The sequence below is a fragment of the Neophocaena asiaeorientalis genome, unplaced genomic scaffold (assembly GCF_003031525.2).
Source record: "Neophocaena asiaeorientalis asiaeorientalis breed wild unplaced genomic scaffold, Neophocaena_asiaeorientalis_V1.1 scaffold80, whole genome shotgun sequence".
NCBI lineage: Eukaryota > Metazoa > Chordata > Mammalia > Artiodactyla > Phocoenidae > Neophocaena > Neophocaena asiaeorientalis.
The window spans coordinates 308,520-331,037 of NW_020175547.1; the positions used below are offsets into that span (position 1 = coordinate 308,520).

Genomic DNA, 22,518 nt, shown 5'->3' on the forward strand with positions numbered 1-22,518 from the left:
CCATAAAAAAAAAAAATTAATAAAAAAAAAAAAAAAAAAAAAAAGAAGAGAAGCATCTTTCTGCTCTGAGAATGAGTACAAAGATCATTACTGAAAGAGGCCACAATGAAAATGTGGATCAAGTTTTCATAACACATGTTGGAATTCCAACTAGACTCCAGTGGATTTGAAACAGTGCTGAAACTAGGAGTTGATGTGGACAACAGTCTCAATTCTGGGAAGAGTGGTGTTCCAAGGCAGGGGCAGTACAAATGGCCAGTGCTTGGCAACAATAAAATGCAGTTAGACTTTTGTAAACTTTATTATTGTTTTAAAATTCTCTACAGAAAATGCAACCCCATATACCTTAAAACCAGGGTGAACTACTCCCACTGCCCCTTATTTGGTATGTCATTGCCTAGGAATAAATTATTTTATCAAGTATTCCTCTTTACATCATATTGAAAGACAGTTGAAAACAGTGCCAACATTTTTAAACATTTTTCTTTCTTTATTTAAATTGATGTATAGTTGATTTATAATATTGTGTTAGTTTCAGGTGTACAGCAAAGTGATTCAGTTATATACATTTTTTCAGATTATTTTCCATTATAGGTTATTACAAGATATTGAATATTGTTCCCTGTGTTATACAGTAAATCCCTGTTGTTTATGTATTTTATGTATAGTGATGTGTATCTGTCAATCTCATACTCCTAATTTTTTTCCCTCCCCACTCTCCCTTTCCCCTTTGGTAACCATAAATTTGTTTCTATGAAAACCATTAAATCTACTACAGAACCGGTAAGTCCGTTTCTGTTTTGTATATAAATTTGTCTTACTTTTTTAGATTCCACATATAAGTGATTATCATATATTTCTCTTTCTGACTTACTTCACCCAGTATGATAATCTCTAGGTCCATCCATGTTGCTGCAAATAGCAATATTTCATTTTTAGGGATGAGTAATATTCCATTATATATATATATATATATATATATATATATATACATACATACACCACACATACCACACCTTCTTAAACCAATCATCAGTTTATGGACAATTGGGTTGTTCCTATGTCTTGGCTATTGTAAATAGTGCTGCCATGAACATTGGGGTACATGTATCTTTTTGAATTAGAGTTTTCATCTCTTCTGGATATATGCCCAGGAGTGGGATTGCTGGAACATATGGTAGCTCTAGTTTTAGTTTTTTAAGGAACCTACGTACTGCTTTCCATAGTGGCTACACCCATTTACATTTCCACCAAAAGTTTAGGAGAGTTCCCTTTTTTAATCTAGCATTTATTTGCAGACTTTATGGTGATAGCCATTCTGACTGGTGTGAGGTGATACCTCATTGTGGTTTTGATTTGCATTACTCTAATAATTAGTGATATTGAGCATCCTTTCATGTGCCTGTTGGCCATCTGTATGTCTTCTTTGGAGAAATGTCTATTTCATTTTGATAAAATGGCCATACTACCCAAAGCAATCTGCAGATTTAATGTGATCTTTATCAAATTATCTATGACGTTTTTCACAAAACTAGAACAAATAACTCTAATATCTATATGGAACCATGAAAGACCTAGAATTGCCAAAGCAATACTGAGGAAAAAGAACAAATCTGGTTGTATAACCATCTCAGATTTCAGACAATATTACAAAGCTACAGTAATCAAAACAGCATAGTATTGGCACAAAAGCATCATATAGATCAATGGAACAGAATAGAGAGCCCAGAAATAAATCCACATACTTAAGTTCAATTAATATTTGACAAAGAAGGCAAGAATATACAATAGAAAAGAAACAGTCTCTTCAGCAAGTGGTGTTGGGAAAGTTGGACAGCTGCATGTAAATCAATGAACTTAAAACATTCTCTCACACCATATACAAAAATAAACTCAAAATGGTTTAAAGACCTAAATATAAGACATGACACCATGAAACTCCTAGAAGACATGAATTGTAGCCATATTTTCTAACATCAGTCAATATTTTCTTTAGGCCAAGGCAAAAGAAATAAAAGCAAAAATAAATAAATGATACCTAATCAAATTTAGAAGCTTTTGCACAACAAAGGAAACCATCAACAAAACGAAAAGACAACATATGGAATGGGAGAAAATATTTGCAAACAGTGAGACCAACAAGAGGTTAATATAAAAAATACACAAACAGTTCATAAAACTCCATATCAAGAAAACAAACAACCTGATCAAAAATGGGCAGAAAACCTTAACATTTTTCTTTATTTCTACAGAAAGGATTAGAAACCAAATGGTGTGTCACAAATTGGGGGATACCAATAAACCAGTCATGGGACCTGGCCCTGCTGAATCTCATTTGCCAGAAGATGACAAGGATTCCAAAGATCAGACAATAGTGATAAAGCCATTGCCCATCAAAACATCAGTTAACGCTCCTGGTGATGAATTTCACCCAAACTCCAACTATACTGGTAAGGACTCTGGGACAAACTGGCATATGGGTATAGTTGCTAATCCCAAATTTGTATTTGAATTAGTGATATTGTGTTGTTGGTTGAAGATGCTAGCCTGAAAGTCAGAACACTTAAAATAATTTATACACCTATCATTTATAAAATGCTTTACAGTTTTCTTTCCCCACTAGGATGCTCATATGGAAAATGGAGGGGTTGCCATGCATGGTCTCTCAAGTCTTTTCTAAAAGTAAAATTGTTATTATTATTATTATTTTTAGATTCTATTCCCATATAGGTCATTACAGAGTGTTGACTATTCACTGTGTTATACGGAAGATTCATATTAGTTACCTATTTTATATATATAGTGTGTATATGTTAATCCTAATTTATCTCTCTCCCCTTTCCCCCTTGGTAAATGTAAGTTTGTTTTCTTCATCTATAACTCAATTTCTGTTTTGTTAATTGGTTCACTTGTACCTTTTTTTTTAAGATTCCACATATAGGATGATATTTGTCTTTCTCTGCCCTTTGTACTTCCCTCAGTATGACAATCTCTAGGTCCATCCATGTTGCTGCAAATGGCATTATTTTGTTCTTTTTACTGGCTGAGTAACATTCCATTGCACATATGTACCACATCTTCTTTAACCATTCCTCTGTTGATGGACATTTAGGTTGCTTCCTTGTCCTGGCTATTGTAAATAGTGCTGCAATGAACGTTGGGGTGCATGTATCCTTTTGAATTATGATCTTCTCTGGATATACGCTCAGGAGTGGGATTTCTGGATCATATGGTAGCTCTATTTTTATTTTATTTTTTATATCTTTATTGAAGTATAGTTGCTTTACAATGTTGTGTTGGTTTCTGTTGTACAACAAAGTGAATCAGCTACAAGTATACATATATCCCCATATCCCCTCTATCTTGAGCCTCCATCCCACCCTCCCTAGCCCACCCCTCTAGGTCATCACAAAGCATCAAGCTGATTTCCCTAGGCTATGCAGCAGTTTCCCACTAGCCATCGATTTTACATTTGGTAGTGTATATATGTCAGTGCTACTCTTTCACTTCATCCCAGCTTCCCCCTTCCCACCCCCCATGTTCTCAAGTCCATTCTTTATGTCTGTGTCTTTATTTCTGCCCTGCCACTAGGTACACCAGTACCAGTTTTTTTTTATATTCCATATATGTGCATTAGCATATGGTATTTGTCTTTCTCTTTCAGACTTACTTCACTCTGTATGACAGACTAGGTCCATCCACCTCATTAGAAATAACTCAATTTCTTTCCTTTTTATGGCTGAGTAGTATTCCATTGTATATATGTGCCACATTTTCTTTATCCATTCATCCGTTGATGGACATTTAGGTTGTTTCCATGTCCTAGCAATTGTAAATAGTGCTGCAATGAACATTCTGGCACATATCTCTTTTTGAATTATGGTTTTCTCAGAGTATATGCCCAGTAGTGGGATTGCTGGGTCTTATGGTGGTTTTACTTTTAGTATTTAAAGGAATCTCCATACTGTTCTCAATAGTGGCTGTATCAATTTACATTCCCACCAACAGTGCAGGAGGGTTCCCTTTTCTCCACACCCTCTCCAGCATTTATTGTTGTAGACTTTTTTGATGATAGTCATTTTAACTGGTGTGAGGTGATACCTCATTGTAGTTTTGAGTTGTATTTCTCTAATAATTAGTGATGTTAAGCATCTTTCATTTGCCTCTTGGCCATCTGTATTTCTTCTTTGGAGAAATGTCTATTTAGATTGTCCACTTATTTTTAATTGGAATATTTGGTTTTTTGATATTGAACTGCATGAACTGTTTGCATATTTTGGAGATTAGTCCCTTGCTGGTTGCTTCGTTTGCAAATACTTTCTCCCAATCTGTGTTTTGTCTTTTCATTTTGCTTATGGTTTCCTTTGTTATGCAAAAGATTTTAAGTTTAATTAGGTCCTATTTGTTTATTTCTGTTTTTATTTTCTTCACTCTCAGAGGTGGATCAAAAAAGATCTTGCTGCAATTTATGTCAGAGAGTGTTCTGCCTATGTTTTCCTCTAAGAGTTTTTCAACATAGTTTTGGAAGTCGTAGCCATGGCAATCAGAGAAGAAAAAGAAGTAAAAGAAATCCAAACTGGAAATGAAGAAGTAAAATTTTCACTGTTTGCAGTTGACATGATACTATATATAGAAAATCCTAAAGATGCTACCAGAAAACCACTAACGCTCATCAATTAATTCAGTAAAGTTGCAGGATACAAAATTAACATCCCCAAATCTCTTTCATTCCTATACACTAACAATGAAAGATCAGGAGAAATTAAGGAAACAATCCCACTTACATCAAAAATAATAAAATACTTAGGAGTAAACCTACCTAAGGAGAAAAAAGGTCTGTAGTCAGAAAACTATAAGGTACTGATGAAAGAAATTGAAGATGACACAAACAGATGAAGAGATATACCATGTTCTTGTATTGGAAGAACGAATATTGGCAAAATGATTATAGTACCCAAAGTAATCTATATATTCAAAGCAATCCCTATCAGATTACCAGTAACATTTCTCACAGAATTAGACAAAATATTTTAAAATTGTACAGAGACACAAAAGACTCTGAATAGCCAAGGCTATTATGAGAAAGAAAAATGGAGCTGGAAGAATCAGGCTCCCTGACTTCAGACTACACTACAAAGCTACAGTAATCAAACAGTATGATACTGGCACAAAAACAGAAGTATAGATCAATGGAAGAGGATAGAAACCCCAGAGATAAAGCCACACACCTATGGTCACCTAATCTATGACAAAGGAGGCAAGAATATACAATGGAGAAAAGACAGTCTCTTCAATAAGTGTTGCTGGGAAAACTGGATAGCTACATGGAAAAGACTGAAATTAGCACATTCTCCAACACCATACACAAAAATAAATTCAAAATGAATTAAAGACCTAAATGTAAGACCAGATACTAAAACTTCTGTTATTCTAAATTTATGGGTTATCAATAGTGATATAGCTATTTTGACCTATGAGTGTATTGGTCAAAAATCTGTGGGATCCAAGTGATAGAAAATAATTTTAAACTTATTTATTCCACATAGAAATCCATGATGAAAAGATTGAACAAACAAGGTTTGGAAAGGTAGAAATATAGCAGGGTGTAAGGTTAGAGATACAGTGTCTACCAGGCTACTCTCACTTCTGAAACCAATTTCAAGATTGGGAGTTCCCTAAGACTAACCTTAGTTTTGATAATTAGCTATAAGAACTCACAGAACTCACTGAAGGCTATTATCCTCAAGGTTATGGTTTATTACAATGAAAAAAATACAGATTAAATTCAATTAAGGAAAGGATTCATGATGAAGAGTCCAAGGAAGTTCTAAGCATGGAACTCCCACTTGTCCTCTGCCACTGAAGTCATGAACAACACTATTTTCTTGGCAATGGTGTGTGACAATGTAAATGGAGTATTGCCAAGTAGGGAAGCTCACCTTAGTCTTGGTGTGCAGGTCTTTATTGGAGCTCCACAGTCAACTGGTCACATGGCTGACCTCAGTCTCCAGCTCCACTGGGGTCAAGCTGATGCCACATGACTCAATAATAAATGACATTGCTGGACTTTCTAGTGTGGCCAGAGACACAAGGAAAACAAAGGCACTCTTGTCAGGCAGGACATTCTAAGGGCTTAGAGATTACCAGTCAGGGCCAAGGGTAAAGGCCAGAGCTCTCTTTGGGCAAGGTTAAATTCTTTACCACACACAGGACCTAAGAAGGACATAGAGTCTGGGAGTGAACACTGTCAGGACTCCATATATATTAATTTTCTGTTGCCACCATAACAAATTTAGCATTTTAAAAGAACACAATTCATTATCTCACAGTTCTGTACATCAGAAGTCTAGGTTTGCACAGCTGATTTCTGTGCTTCAAGTGTGTCAAGGCCAAAATCAAGGTGTTGGCCCTCTTAGTTCTTAGCCAGAGATTCTAGGAAACAATACACTTCCAAGATCATTCACATTGTTGGGAGAATCCAGTTCCTTGCAGTCATAGGACTGAGGTTCCTGTTTCCTTGCTGGCTGCCAGCTGGAGTGCCCCTTAGCTCCTGGAAGCCTTTGGTTCTATATCTCTGAGCCAGTAGTGCCTCAGATATTTCTCATGTTTGGAATTTCTCTGAATTCCTCATCTTCCACATCTCTTTTATGCCTACAGCTGGAGAAAGTTCTCTGCTTTTAAGGGCTCACCTGAATAATACAAGACAATGTCCGTTTTAAGGTCCATAACCTTAATTACATCTGCAAAGTCCTGTTTGCCCTGCAGTTTAACATATTCTACATGTTCCAGGGTTTAGGGTGTCAACATCCTCGGGGGCAATTCATACCATCTCTCATGCCTGCATTTCTCTGTGGCTTCATGAATGTCTCTTTCTGTGCTTGGCTTCATGAATTTCTCCATGAAGTGAAGAACATGAGCACTGACAGCCTCCAAGCATCAGGGACTATCAATGCAAATGCCACAGGGGCCAGACAGATAATGAGTGAGGCATGCTGGTGAGAAAGTAGTGAGTGCTATTCACTCAGAGACCACATGGCTTGCAAAGTTGTGAATATTTACTATCTGGCCATTTACAGAAAACATTTGCCTACCCATGAATTAGAGGATGCATACATACCCCATTTGAAGGCCACCTCAGAGTTCCAGCCAATGGTTGCTGCAGAGAAATGTTCACCCAGTGTTGCCCAATCTTTCTCTTTTCTCAAGAGAAGGTTGAACTCAAGATTTTTGTATGAAATTTTCTGATATTTAACTGTCAACTAATTTTAAAAAATTTCCAAACACTGGGAAAGCTAATGAGAAAATATCTGCTGATTACACTGGCTCTTTCACAGTTTGTGACCTTTGTTTTATATAGTTTCAGGCATAAAAAAATGGAATTTACCATTATTTAGTCTCAAGTCAAAATATCTGAGAAAAGAACTGTGTCATGAGCTCTCTTCTCACCAATCAACTATGACTAGGGGTGTGGGTATAATTATTGATTGATTCAACTTGATTAATTCACAGTCTTCTTCTTTGGCCCAGGGCTAGATTTTTTACAGGCCCCAAGTACCAGAAGTTTACAACTCCAAACAAACCACCAATAAATAACTTCAAAATAAATATAAAAATAAATCTCCAAAATAAGTGTAAGGATTTTCAATGTGGTATTTTCTTCTCTGTAATAACTACTTTGAATTTATTAAAAATATATTTTTTCAAAGAATAGCTCTCCCTACCCTCACTTTTTATTGTTTTTGTTTTTGTCCCAGCTTTTATACTAGGTTATTCTGCCATCCTTGTTTTTGAATACTGCTGGGCTAATGTGATGTGGCCAAAAGTGGGGTCACATCTGCATTAACAGTGTGGCTCTCAGAGCAGCCAGGTTGATGAAGGAAAGGAATATGGCAGCCGTCCCTAAGCTGAATGTATTACAGAGTGTACTCTCAAATGCACTTTTCCTCTTTTGAAATGAGTTTTTTGAAAGCCCAAACACCTATTTAGTTTGTCTTTTATAAGTGACCATGGCTTGTTCTCTATAACTGAAACATGTCCTCATTGTCACGGAACATGGACATTTCTCCAAGGCTTTCTAGCTGCTATAGAGCTTTGAGGTTTGCTTGGTTTTTCATGTTTTCTTATTTTTCCCCTTAAAAATTCACAGCCATGAAACTTCCTCTATAAAAGCACATTAATTTAATTTATTAACTCTCTGAGGAGATGGGAAAGGAGAGCACCTCTCAGGAGCCACAGTATAAGTAAAACAAATGAGCCCCTGAACTGGCAAATATCTGTCTTCTCTTCTATCATACACATGTATGCTCTATCATACACATCTAGGAAGCGCTGACCAAAAGGTTTAATTGTAACTAAGAAGTGCAATTTATTTGAAGAAAAGAAAGTCAGACAATTCAGATTAGTTGATGCCATGAAAATGAAATTTGATTGAATAGGGCTCTCATATTTGGTGAAAGAATTAAACTTTTAAATGAAAATTTGATACTTAGGGTACATATCAAAATATGGGATGCCAATTTTTACTTTTTAATTAGACAAGGTCAAATCACACGATGTATTAATTACTTGACTAAATAATTAAATCACATTAATTATTAAATTATTAAAGGAATAGCCAGTGAGTGCCTATGATATGCCTGTACTGCTTGGAGATACTGGGGATACAATAGCAAGTAAGTAAATACATAATAAGTAAGCTCTCCTGGAGCTAACATGCAAGTGGTGAAGACAGTAAACATGTATTACACAACAACATGGCAGGTGGTGATTAGGACCCTGAAGAAAATGGAGACTGGTCAGTATATTATTATGGGTTGAATTGTGTCTCCCCAGAATTCATATGTTGAAGTTCTAACCCCTAGTACCTCACAATGTGACTGTATTTGAAGAGAGAGTTTTAGAAGAGGTAATTAATGTTGAATTAGTTCTGTAGAATGGGCCCTAATCCAATATGACTGGTGTCCCTATAAGAAGAGATTAGGAAACACACACACAGAGGGAAGACCATGGCCATCTACAAGCCAAGGAGAGATGTCTTCAGAAGAAAACAACCAATATTGCTGACACCTTGGTCTTGGACTTCTACTCTCCAGAACTGTAAGGAAATAAATTTCTGTTTAAGCCTCCTGGTCTATGGTATTTGTTATGGCAGCCCTAGCAAACTAATATATGCACTCACTGTCCAGCCATAGTGCAACTTGGTGATGTTAGAGAGAATCAGTGGTTGGACCTGTTCACATTGTGATCAAATCTCACAGAATTAATACTTCAGATGGTTATGTTATTTTTCCCCAGCACTTTCACCATGATAAATTATCCCACCTTTGCATTTGGTGGCATGTTTATTGTCTATAGCTTCCTCACTCAATAACATAAAGCTCTCTAAGGGTGCCCAACCTTTTTCTGGCTGCCCCTATAATATATGTGCAGTATAAATAGTATGTGGTAACAAAAAAAAATCTATATTGAGTGGATAAACCTTTTTCTTATTTTAAAATAACACTCATTTATTGTAGTAACTGTAGAAGATACAGATAAGGCAAAGAACTAATGATTTCCTGTGATTGTATTATTGGTGAACCAGTAAAATGACTATTCCTTTAATAGGAGACGTCTTCTGATTTTTTTATGTTATTAATATATTTATGGTTTACATGTAATTGCTTATTAGGTTTAGAATACTGATTATCTGAAATTTTCCATATTTTAAAATGCCTATAAATTTTATTTTCTTTAAGGAGACTTATTAATCTTGGGCAGAACACCCAATACTTCAGAATAAGTTTGGGAACACAGCAACTGATAATTTGGCATAAAGCACTGTAACTGCTACAGCTTAATTGTTTCTGTTAAATGGAAGGTAGTTATAAAGCCTATGGAGCATCAGAGCAGCCAAATTTAACAGTGATGGGACAGCATTCCTAATATATTTGCATAGGTAGAACCAGTCATTGCATAGGTAGAACCAATCAAATGGCTACATGTGCTTCATGTACTTAAAATCTACTTAATCTGTGTTTTTAAACTGTCAATCTTTATGTTTTAAAAGCCTAATTATATCTCAAAAAATGATACTCAAGCATCACTCTAAAATTACAGCTGTTCAACATCAGTGATGCAACAGATTGATGGGTATTCAGATTCAGACATGATCATGGTACCATTTACCAGGGTTAGAGTATTTGTGCTCACTTGATGCATTTAAGAAACATTGATATGGTGCTTACTGTCTGCCAAGAACTGTTAAATAACTTGTTTAATCATCATAACAAGCCTATGAAATAGGTAATATTGTGTCAGTGAGAAAGCTGAGGCACATAAGAAAGCTGAGATAAGGAAAGTTGCCAGGGCAAAGGCAGAATTTGTAGGGAGGCAGATGAGCTTCAGTGTTTGTGCTGAATGACTACAATCTGCTGCGTCTCCTAAAAGTCAGACAGTAGCCAACATCTATGATGTGTACTGTGTGCCTGATCCTTCTATATGCTTTAGATTCATTCAGTCACTTTACGGTATTGAGCCACCCACCGAAAATCAAAAGGTCTGGGTTCCAGTTTCAATTTTGGTGATGGACTGAGAGCGTGATTCAGGGAACCTGGTTGTACTTCTCTGGGACTTAAGCTACTGAGTTGGTTGAATTAAATGTTATCTCCAGTCTCTTCTAACTCTAGAGTTTTAGAATTTGTAGACTATCTTAAAAGTCTTGAAAAAAACTTCTTTTTAAGTTTTCTAGTTTTTCAAAATGGAGTACTCAGTCTAGATTTTTCATCTCCTACACTCTCATTCTTGGAAAACACTTTTATATGCTCATTTATACAAGTTTTAAATTTGACAGAGATGTAGATGTCTTAGATTCAGATGCTGTTATAAAGATATAAAGCTCTTTGGCAAAGAAAATGAAACAAAAAGGCAAACCCACAGAAAATAAAACAAACAAATAATTTTACCTTTAATCATACAGGAACTTTTTATTTGGGTAAAACCAGTTAGTTCAAGAAGCTTAAAGTCTTTTCGATGATACTCATCTATATACAGCCTTATATGGTGCCAAAACAGTGATGTAAATATATTCTAATTTCCATAAGCAAAGACATTTTCAGTAAGTGCTTACATATAATATTACTGTTTACTTAAGCAAATAGAGTTAACCTTCACCTTGTCCCAGGTGATAATCTCTTAGACTGTTTAGAGACAGTGTTCTCAGGAATAAGCCAAAGACATGGAAACATATGATGCTTTTGTTAATGATCATAATGACTAATTCACTATTCTCTAGCCTCATTTTACTTCGCAGTTCATCGTGATCTAATGATTTAGACCATTTTTTATTTTACAGATAACACCGGGAACAGCACTCAAATTCCTACTGCACCTCAACTCTCCTCTAGAATGAAACACATTAAACAAGAGATGGCCAAAAATCACCTTCAGTTTGTGCGATTTGAAGCAACAGACCTCCATGGTGTGTCCCGGTCTAAGAGTATCCCTGCACACTTTTTCCAAGTGAGTTTTGCAAGTAGAGTTATGATTGAATATAATTTCATTCAATTCATTTGCAAGCAAATGGTCCTTATTGCTCTTTCTTATTTTATTGTAACCTATACAGCAATTCTATTTGAAAACCAATCATTCATTTTGTTTCTTCCCTTGCCACTCCCCAGACACATTATTGTTCCCCTAAGAGCTGAATGTATACTTTCAGCTCCCAAACAGCAATTCATTTACCCAATATAAATATAAAACTAATTAAGACTGGTAATTTTCATCCTTCTGCCTTGAATAATTTCACTGCTTTTTTCTCTTATTGCAATTATGAAGATTATAATTTGTTTGATATGAGAAAATTACAACAGAAGACCTAGGAGTAAAAACAAAGAGAAAAATAAGATTAAATAGAATTTTCTAGATAAAAAGTATATCCTTTTTAGCTTCTAATTCTGATAAGAATATATCCTATTTTTGTTGGATAACAATAAATATTATTAAGTTCTGAAAAATAGTGATATCAAGAAATATGATATTTTTAGATATGTTTTGAGATTTTCTGAGTATTTTTCAGTTTATGTCATGTATTTACTTTAATAACTGACTTACTGTGTTACTGAAACATCATTTCTTAGGAAGGGACATCAGTATTATATACAAAAGTATGAAAATTAAGCATCCTCTAAGATTATTGTTTAAATATATCTTACTTATTACTTCAATATCAAATTGTAATTTTTCTCATTTGCTTTATATTGGGAAAAATTGGGCATCTTCAAAACATTTTTTAAAGAATTCCAAAAGATTCAAATCTGTTTCTTCAAAAATTCTTTAGATCTGCCTGCACACACCACACACACACACACACACACACACACACACACACACACACACACACACACGAAGTTTATGTATATAGGTCCCTGAGTAGGTTGAAAATTAAGCAGGCGCTGAATAAACAGTGCTTGACTTACTCAACTTTACTACTGGCAAAAGCAGATTTGGATCATCCAGGTCAAATGGCACTTGGAAATGTGCAGAGATGGTGGAAAGTGAAGGAGGAAGTGGCTCACCGACACCTGCAGAAGAGTCGCTTCTGCGAGCATCAGCCCTTCCTCATTAGCCACCCTGTTTGAGATTTGGAAGTAATATAACAACCAGTTTGGCTTGCAGAATGTGAGTAGGTTTTGTTAACCTCACGGTGTTCACTGACATCATAGGAACCAAACTTTACAGTCAGCTTTTTCTCCACCCATTAATGGAAACGTCAACACATGAAACCTTATTGATATTCCTACTACACAATTTCTACATTTTTATGTGTCTGTTCAACTTTATAACTTCATTATTTCCATGTTGTATGGCACATAGAAAAGTTAAATAAAAGTTAAATCCATTGAACCCAAGAGGTATTTGACTAGAAAGTGCCTTAGCAATCATCTACTCTAACACTTCTGTTTCACAGATATGGAGGCTGAGGCACATAACATAGTTCTGTGACCTGCTTAACTTCACACAAGGAATTAATGACAGAGTTAGGACTGCTGACTTGAAGGCTGCAACATTTTGGAAACTATAACATAGGTCCACATTCATGGGCAAGGTTTCTGGAACTCTGCGCCTGTGAGGTAGTTTGTTCGTTAGTGTGTTGTAAAGGTGAGTGAAGAGAGGAGTGCAGCTGTCAGCAGTCCCGGCTCTTCTGTCCTGTGTGTCCCGGGTGTGACAACAGTCAGCTCTCTGAGAAAGACTGAGGATTCTTTACTGTAGACTTTGGAGAGTCAATTACCTGTGGGGATTACAATAGAATAAGCCTTATCTGAAGTATTAGCCACTACGCCACACGATAAAAAGTGCTTTAAAAATATTTTTGGTTATGAGCAGTTCAAATAATTCTGTTAGGTTTTACCTTTGTCATTTGCTATAGACATTTTCTTTATCATTATAGCTTTTCTTTATGAGTGCTGTTTTCATGAACATGAGCATATAAAGTCTCCAAGGCTAAAGCTATTAAGACTTGTTTATAAATTACCTTCGGGGGTTCTATTTTAAACTATTTAAAATTTATCTGATACTAAGCTAGCTTTAACCAACAGATGTTAAACATTTTTTTCTCGTCCTCCCAGCCCCCATGTTTTTGTTTGTTTTCAAGTTTCAAAACTTGATTGCTCTATCCTTTAACTTCTTTAGGAAAAAGTGATCCATGGCGTTTACATGCCCCGAGGTTATCTTGAATTGATACCAAATCCTAAGGACAATGAAGTGGATCACATAAGAGCAACATGTTTTAATAGTGACATAGTCCTGATGCCAGAGCTATCGACCTTCAGAGTTTTGCCGTGGGCCGAGAGGACAGCAAGGGTGATCTGTGACACGTTCACTGTGACTGGCGAGCCTCTGTTGACTTCCCCAAGGCACATCGCAAAGAGGCAGCTGAGCCGGCTGCAGGACTCTGGCTTCTCCCTATTCTCTGCCTTCATCTATGATTTTTGCACTTTTGGTGTACCTGAAATTATCAATTCAAAGACCATATCTCTTCCTGCTTCAGCATTGCTAAATGATCACGACCAGCCTTTCATCCAGGAACTCGTGGATGGGTTGTATCACACTGGGGCCAATGTTGAGAGCTTTTCCTCCTCTACCAGGCCTGGCCAGATGGAAATCTGCTTTCTGCCTGAATTTGGCCTCAGTTCAGCTGATAATGCATTTACCTTTAGAACAGCTGTCAAAGAAGTGGCAAGGAAATATAATTACATCACCAGCTTTTTCATTGAGACTGGATTCTGCAATTCAGGAATTTTGTCTCATAGTCTCTGGGATGTCGATGGCAAGAAAAACATGTTCTGTAGCAGTTCTGGAACGGAGCAGCTCACGACCACTGGGAAAAATTGGTTGGCAGGTCTCTTGAAGCACTCTGCTGCCCTCAGCTGCTTGATGGCTCCTGCCGCTAGCTGCCGGAAGCGCTATTTCAAGGAGAGTAAAGACCTGAAGGAGAGTGTGCCGACAACGTGGGCATACAACGATAACAGCTGTGCTTTTAATATCAAGTGCCATGGTGAGAAAGGCACCAGAATAGAAAATAAACTGGGCTCAGCCACGGCAAACCCTTACCTGGTGCTGGCTGCCACCGTGGCTGCAGGCTTGGATGGACTTCAAAGAAACGATGGTGTTTTGGCTGCTCCAGAGGATGGCACAGACCTTCATCAGCCCAAATTTTCTGAGATCCCTTTGAAACTAGAAGATGCCCTCATGGCACTGGAGGAAGATCAATGTCTGAGACAGGCTCTAGGGGAAACTTTTATTCGATATTTTGTTGCCATGAAGAAATATGAGTTGGAAAGTGAAGAAACAGATGCTGAGAGAAATAAATTCTTAGAGTATTTTATTTAGTGGGAAACCCTTGACTGTTCCTGTAGTGATGTGAGTTTTACTTAAGTAATTGATCTGCCAGAAAGAAAAGATTGGATTTTTGCAACAACAAAAAGACTACAAATGCTTTCTCTCTTTTTTGTCCCCATGGAGTATTTGACAGATGAAGTGGGGTTGCTGAGAGGATTCTGATTCAGAAACAAACAATAAAGTTGTGGTGCAGCTGTGATGTGAAAACCCAGCAAACCTTGTCACTCGGTGGTCATTGCCTCTGCATATGTTGACCTAGATACGAATATTCAGTTTTGTGGGAGCAACAAATATATTCACACAATTAAAAAGACTTAAGAATTAGAATGCAAAATTTAAATAACTCTAAAAAATGAAATAATTTCAAATATACACATAGGTTGTGACTGCCAGGAAAACAAAGATATTTGCTAATATAATCTCACTCATCAAGGTATTCTGAAGGTCTATTTTTCAAGCATCATTGTGATGCCTCTAAATGATTTAATTAAGTTTTACAAAAATATGTCATGATGACAAGTTAGCAGAAGTTTTCACATATGTCCCTCCTCTTCCTACCCTTTGTCACCAGCTCCTAAAAGGCCAAGGAACTTCAAGGCTGTAATGTCCACAAGAAACAAATCCACAAGAAATAGATTTTGAGCTGGGAACAATGAGGTCAAATATTTAAAAGTAGTGAAAATGTTTCTTTAAACAGTATCTCATATAAAAGCCGTATTCATAAAATACAGATGGAATGGGGATGGGCTGTGGTGGGTGGGCTCTGCCTGGTTTGTACTACTCTTTGAAACTGGAGATTTCAAAGATAACTCTGGTGTTTTGTGGAGCATGAAAACAACTGCCTTGATAACCAGGGCAATGCTTTCAGCTAAAATTGTCTTTAAATTACCGAGTCTCCTGCCCACAGAAGTTGGTATCTCCCCAGAGAAGCTTAAATGTTCTAGACCTTTGTGTGAATGAGATACTATTGTAACTATCACCAAAGTTTAGCTTCTTTTGGGAGGAAATTCAAAATCCACTTACTAGCAAATAAAAACCCTATTCCACTGCTTAGAATCAAATAGGAGATTTTATGTTCAATTAAAAACAACTGTGGTCTCAGCTGAGAGAGCAAACATGCAGGCACAGGATTAGAATATGGTTCAGATCCTCCTAATTCAAATCCATGGTTCTCAGTAGCTTTAATACTGAAAGTCAGACTGTCTTCTTCTAATTGCTCACCCTCTTTCCTTTGAGCATGGAAACTCTAGGAAACTTCCTTCAAGGACGGATTCTCCATTCCCTGTCCTTTCCCCATCCTTCTGCCCTCACCTTCCTGCCGACTAACCTGCAGGTGATGTGGCTAGAGTGAGGCACTGAGGAATGGAGCTGCACACGATAGTAACGGGGTGGAAGCTTTGTCCTGTGGGCAGAGCACGCTTTGCCCGCATTCAGATTTTTACTTCTATCTCCTTTAAGGCACCATGAGTTTGGGTCTTTGTTACTTGGACTAAAATCACCTTTCTTGCTTGTGTGTGAGTGTGATTGTATGTGTGTGTGTGTGTGTGTGTGTGTGTGTCTATCTGAGTATGTGTGGGGAAAATGTGAGGGATTTGGGGATGAAAGAATAAAGGTAAAGGAACCAGTGAAAGATCAGTTCCTCAACCTTTCTATTCTAGGAGAATCTGAATTAGAGGGATTCACACATGCAAAAAAGTTACATTGTCACCCACCCTAACAGAGCTGTATAGACCTGTACAGCAAAGAGTGTTTCCCACCCTTCAGTTTTACAACGATCGAGTCTTTAGCCACTGCAGTCACTGACCAACAGTGTACCCCAGAAGGAATTCAGGATGAAAAACAGGGTGAAATGTGCTTTGGAAAAACAGGCCTTTAGACAGTGAGATGCATATCTGAGGAAGAATTTTAATGAACCCAGATTCTTGTATCTTCCCATGCATAGAAAAGCACTAAAATCATTAACTGAACTACCTGTTCATTGTGACTAGAGATAATCTTTTACTGAGATGTATGCTTGGTTGACTGCCCTTATTCCTTAGCCCAAAGTCATGTATATCCTGGCTCCTTCCCTACTTCTTTGGAGCAGTTCCTCAGAGCTGTCTGAGAGGCTGTCTCCCAGGCTACAGTCCATAGTAAGACCCTGAATAAAACTTAAACTCACAGATCTTACATTGTGCCTTTTTCTTTCAGACCCCTTATGCAGCTCATGTGCCTTCATGAAACATGTCTAGTGCTTTGGCTTAGTTTTACCACAATGTGTAAAAGATGGCATAAAAACTCTGTTAATCAAGGTGTTTGTAGCCTTTTTTTTCTCCTGGAATATGATATTAGCAAAATAACTTTTAAAACCCACAATATCCAGGATGGCAGTATGAGGGAATTATGTAACTGGGAACGCTATCAATCGGTGTTCAGTATACAGTAGTGAGTTGACAGAAAATATTCAGCCATGTGTTACCAATCAGTTTATAATATAAACTGGTGTGGCAATCTTCACAGAGATTTCCTTTAGGGTGTTCTGATGTATATATTCTTGCTTTTTAAGGCAAACCAAAAATAAACATCGGCTAAGAGAGTTCAGAGCTAAAGAAAAATTGGAGTAGACATACAAATTCTGTTGTATGTTTCCTATTTATCCATTCACAGGCTTTTTATTTTTGAAGGGACTTTCTCTGATGCTTCTACTGTCTTAGTCTAGGTTAAGAGGGCCAAGCAGTCATTCAACAGCATTTATTGGACATCTGTTGTGTGCTAAGCCTTTTGCTGGGACTCACAGTTCTAGGGGAGACCAAGACAAATTTGAGCAGACAATGAAAGGGTTTGGGATCTGTGTATTTTAAACAGAACAGCAAGAATTTTTTGTAGACCTAATACTGAAAAAACTAGTTAGAAGCCTGCACTTTAGCTGGAAAAGGATACTTTATGAATCTCTTCACGAAATTACTCCTTTATTTTCAATTATTATAACTGTTCTAATCAAAGATTAGGGGAAATGTGATTACTGAATTTAAGGCTGGTTGTTAAGTGAGTACACATAAGAAGTATAAACTAAAGACTATAATAAGGCAAGGAAAGAAATATCAGTATCATAGTAGGAAGCTTCTGTTTTCAAGGACATTTTATGATCGAAAATTTCATTTTACAGTGATTGTCTGAATAACAACGAAGCTTGAAATACTTAGTTGAAGGCAATGAGATATTTAAAGACTTTAATATGAATAAAAATTGAAAGCACATAGTAAAGTCTGAACTTATCAGTGACACATAACAGTTTACTGACATATCTTCAGTCAACTGTTTGAAAAAATAGGTTACCAATATATTTGTAATATGGATATTATGGGGCAATACCTTTAATCTTGGGTTTCCTATTACAGGTGTTAAAACTTGTATCTCTAAACGTTACATATGTGCACTGTGCCTTGTATCTTCCCTGTTAAAGCTCTTCTCATATTGCCTATAATTTAGTAGTTTACATGACAGATTTTCTAATTAGAATATGAGTTCCAAGAAGGAATGGCCCAGATCTTGTTCATATTTATATTTTTTATTCCTTGCAGATATTCTGAAATTCAATAACTGTTTAACCAGTCAATCGATTGATCAAACAGCTTATATGCTATAGGCATAATACAGTTCTATAGTATAGTATAATACTCTCACACACATGCACATACCCAGAGAGAGTGAGAAATAAAGATGGGGAAAACTGAAAGAATCAGTGATTTGTGGCTTGTTATTGGCCCTAAAATTTCTGCAATTAGGTGAACTTCTTTAGCTTCCTCTGTTTTCAGAAACTCATGTGTAAACACTATTTGATCAGCTTGATGGGGATCATAAAAAACAGAGATCAGGGTGGAATAGTCATGCTTATTTGCCGAGCAGAACCCTTCAATGGCTTTCTTTTTTTTTCTTTTTTAACATCTTTCTTGGAGTATAATTGCTTTACAATGGTGTGTTAGTTTTGGATGTATAACAAAGTGAATCAACTATACATATATATATGTTCCTATATCTCTTCCCTCTTGAGTCTCCCTCCCTCCCACCCTCCCTATCCCACCTGGCTGCTTCCCACTAGCTATCTATTTTACGTTTGGTAGTGTATATATGTCTATGCCATTCTCTCACTTTGTCACAGCTTACCCTTCCCCCTCCCCATATTCTCAAGTCCATTCTCTAGTAGGTCTGTGTCTTTATTCCTGTCTTACCCCTAGGTTCTTCATGACCTTTTTTTGTTTAGATTCCATATATATGTGTTAGCATATGGTATTTGTTTTTCTCTTTCTGACTTACTTCACTCTGTATGACAGACTCTAGGTCCATCCACCTCCCTACAAATAACTCAATTTCATTTCTTTTTATGTTTGTGGAATTTCCCTCCTTTTGTCTCCTGTCTTGCAAGGTAGAAGTCAGAACCTCACCTTTCCAGTTTCTGTCACAGCTATGGTACAAAGACTGTCAATCAGATGTAATCATTCAACCTTTTTGGACTCCATTCTGGGTAAGCCTGAGGGAGGCCACAGTGACAACAGTCCCAGGGGCAGCATCCTTGGACTCTTGTCACTCTGGCCTCCCTCAGGCTTACCCAGGGATAATGTTTCCATAATGTTACAGAAACATTAACTGCATTATGTGATGTGTGAAATTAATCCGGGTTTTTTTAACATCTTTATTGGAGTATAATTCCTTTACAATCATGTGTTAGTTTCTGCTTTATAACAAAGTGCATCAGCTATACATATACATATATCCCCATATCTCCTCCCTCTTGCGTCTCCATCTCCCTCCCACCCTCCCTATCCCACCCCTCTAGGTGGTCACAAAGCACCGAGCTGGATTACTCTGCCAGTGGTAGTCGCTTAGGGCCTCTCAGAGCAGTCAGACTTATCTTCCAAACCTGATTTTCTGACCTTCCCAGATTCTGTGAATTATCTAATATCTTTTAATACATTCCTTGTCTGCTTAAGCTAGCTAGAATTTGCAAAAAGTATCCTGACTGAAAACAGTCTATAAAAGGACACAGAAAGAGCAAGACACTTTGATAAGGGGGAAGGGGGAAAGCAGGGAGTGCTCTTTAATCAGAAAAGTAGGAACAAGTTAATGTTTATATTAGATGTAGATTTGTACCAGTTTATTAAGCTACATCACACTGGTGCTTTCTCATTCGCTGCCTTATTTGATGCTCCCTACAATTTCATGAGAATAGTATGCTCATTATTTTAATAGGAAGAGATGTAAGACTCAGAGAAGTTAATTGTGGAGACAATTGGCAGGTGAATCCAGGCCCCACACTTTGAGTCTCATGGTCTCCGTGCTACACACCAAAACACCATTCACTGTAGAGTTCCAGCAGAGTCACTAAAAAGAATGTTATGTTTCAATTTTAAGGCTTCTGGGCACCAACAGGTAGGTTCTTTAGCTAGATAACTAAATAATTGGACCTTTTCTTCTTTGTTAATATGTACTTCAATTTAAAGTAGTTTCACTAAGTTTTATTCAATGTGTTTGACTACAAACAAATCTCAGCAAACCAGGTGTGGGATTGTTCAGGTAATAGCTATCTGCCAGCTACTCCACACAGGCCAGAAAATCTCATCAAAAAGGAAGATCATGCTATAACAGCATTTATATTACATTCAGAACTTTTCTCAGAGAAGAATAGTAATTTAAGCCATAAAATTTTTTATCATTTTTTGAATATAAAAATACCTGGTTGAAATCCCTAAGTCCCTGGGATTTAAACTGAAATTATTTTGTTCCACCCTCAGAAATCTTCCTTGACAAGAAATCTGCATTCACTGAGAGCATAAAATATTTGATACTTCTCTATGTCTGCTTAAGGAATAACACATAAGAACATACATTGATGTTTTTTTAAAAAACAGGCAGCTTATCTGAAGGGAAAAGGTATAAATTAAAGTGAATTGACTAGAACCTAGCACACAATGAGAGTTTTTTTCTTTTCTTTCCTTTTAAGAGTTTTTCCTTTTAAGGTCACTATGATCAGTTGATTCATCACCAATCATCAGGATCACTTCACACCTGTCAGAATGGCTATTATCAAAAAGGCAACAAATGTTGGCAAGTGTATGGAGAAAAGGAAACCCTCATGCATTGTTGGCGGGAATGTAAATCGGTGCAGCTACTGTGGAAAACAATATGGAGATTCCTCAATAAATTAAGAATAGAACTACCTTATGATCCCGCAATTCCACTCTTGGATAGTTTTCCAAAGAAAATGAAAACATGAATTTGGAAAGATATATGCACCCCTATGTTCATTGCAGCATTATTTGTAAATAGCTTGGCTATTTGTAAATAGCCAAGATAAGGAAGCAACCTAAGTGCTCATGAATAGATGAATAGATGTAGAAGATGTGGTATATATATATACAATGGGATGTTACTCAGCCATAACGAAGAATGAAATCTTGCCATTTGTGACAACATAGATGGACCTAGAGGGTATAATTCTAAGTGAAAAAAATCGGACAAAGACAAATCCTGTATGATTTAACTTATATGTGAAATTTAAAAATGCAAAACATATGAACAAACAAAACTAAACAGAATCAGAGGTATAGATACAGTGAACAAATAGATGGTTGCCAAAAGGGAGAAGTGGGGGCTTGAGAGAAATAGGTGAGGGAGATTAAGAGGCACAAATTTCCAGTTGCAAAATAAATAATTCATGAGTATGAAGTATACAGTGTAGGAGATATAGTCAATAGCTATGTAATACCTTAGTATGGTGACATATCATAACTAGGGTTATCATGATGATCATTTTGAAATGTACAGAAATATCAGATCACTATGTTGTGTACCAGGAACTAATGTCATGCTATAGGTCAATTATACTTGAAAAATAAACAATGTATTAAAATACTAATAACATATGCATTTACAATCACAGGGCTTACATGTGAATGTATTTAAGTCAACAGATACTAAGTACAGGCTCAATATCAGTGGGGAGAGGAGAGAGGAACATTGAAAATATTTAATATTACTGACATCTATGGGTATATTCAAGAGCCATTAGAAATATGAAACTATGGAAACACTGCATGCATTATGGAATGCCTGAAATTAATCCAGGATTTAAAAATTCTGGATTACTCTGCAATGCATTTGGAATAAATAGTCTGAAAAGGACTAAGAAAGAAATATTTACTATTTAGCAAACCATGAAAGGATAAAAAAATCTAGCTATAATTTGTTACTTATTTGGAGGTTGATGTAAATGAATCAGATTATAAAAACCTCTAAAACATCTACAAATTAAATAAATTTTACAAAGTGCTAAATTCCTTTCTTTCTTTCTTAACATCTTTATTGGAGTATAATTGCTTTACAATTGTGTGTTAGTTTCTGCTTTATAACAAAGTGAATCAGTTATACATATATATATGTCCCCATATCTCTTCTCTCTTGTGTCTCCCTCCCTATCCCACCCCTCTAGGTGGTCACAAAGCACCAAGCTGATCTCCCTGTGCTATGCGGTTGCTTCCCACTAGCTATCTATTTTACGTTTGGTAGTGTATATATGTCCATGCCATCCTCACTTTGTCCCAGCTTACCCTTCCCCCTCCCTGTATCCTCAAGTCCATTCTCTAGTAGGTCTGCATCTTTATTCCC

At 36.6% G+C, this 22,518-nt stretch overlaps 1 protein-coding gene across 1 annotated transcript in view; it reads left to right on the plus strand.

Moving 5' to 3' along the window:
* LGSN (lengsin, lens protein with glutamine synthetase domain) overlaps nt 1–15,093 on the plus strand; it is a 29,757-nt gene extending 14,664 nt beyond the window's left edge. Inside the window, exons 3-5 of the mRNA XM_024731405.1 lie at nt 2,253–2,450; nt 11,333–11,499; nt 13,669–15,093. Coding sequence (XP_024587173.1) covers nt 2,253–2,450; nt 11,333–11,499; nt 13,669–14,868 — 1,565 coding nt within the window. The 3' untranslated portion in view covers nt 14,869–15,093. The remainder of the gene's footprint in view (nt 1–2,252; nt 2,451–11,332; nt 11,500–13,668) is intronic.
* The last annotated feature ends 7,425 nt before the right edge of the window (nt 15,094–22,518 follow it).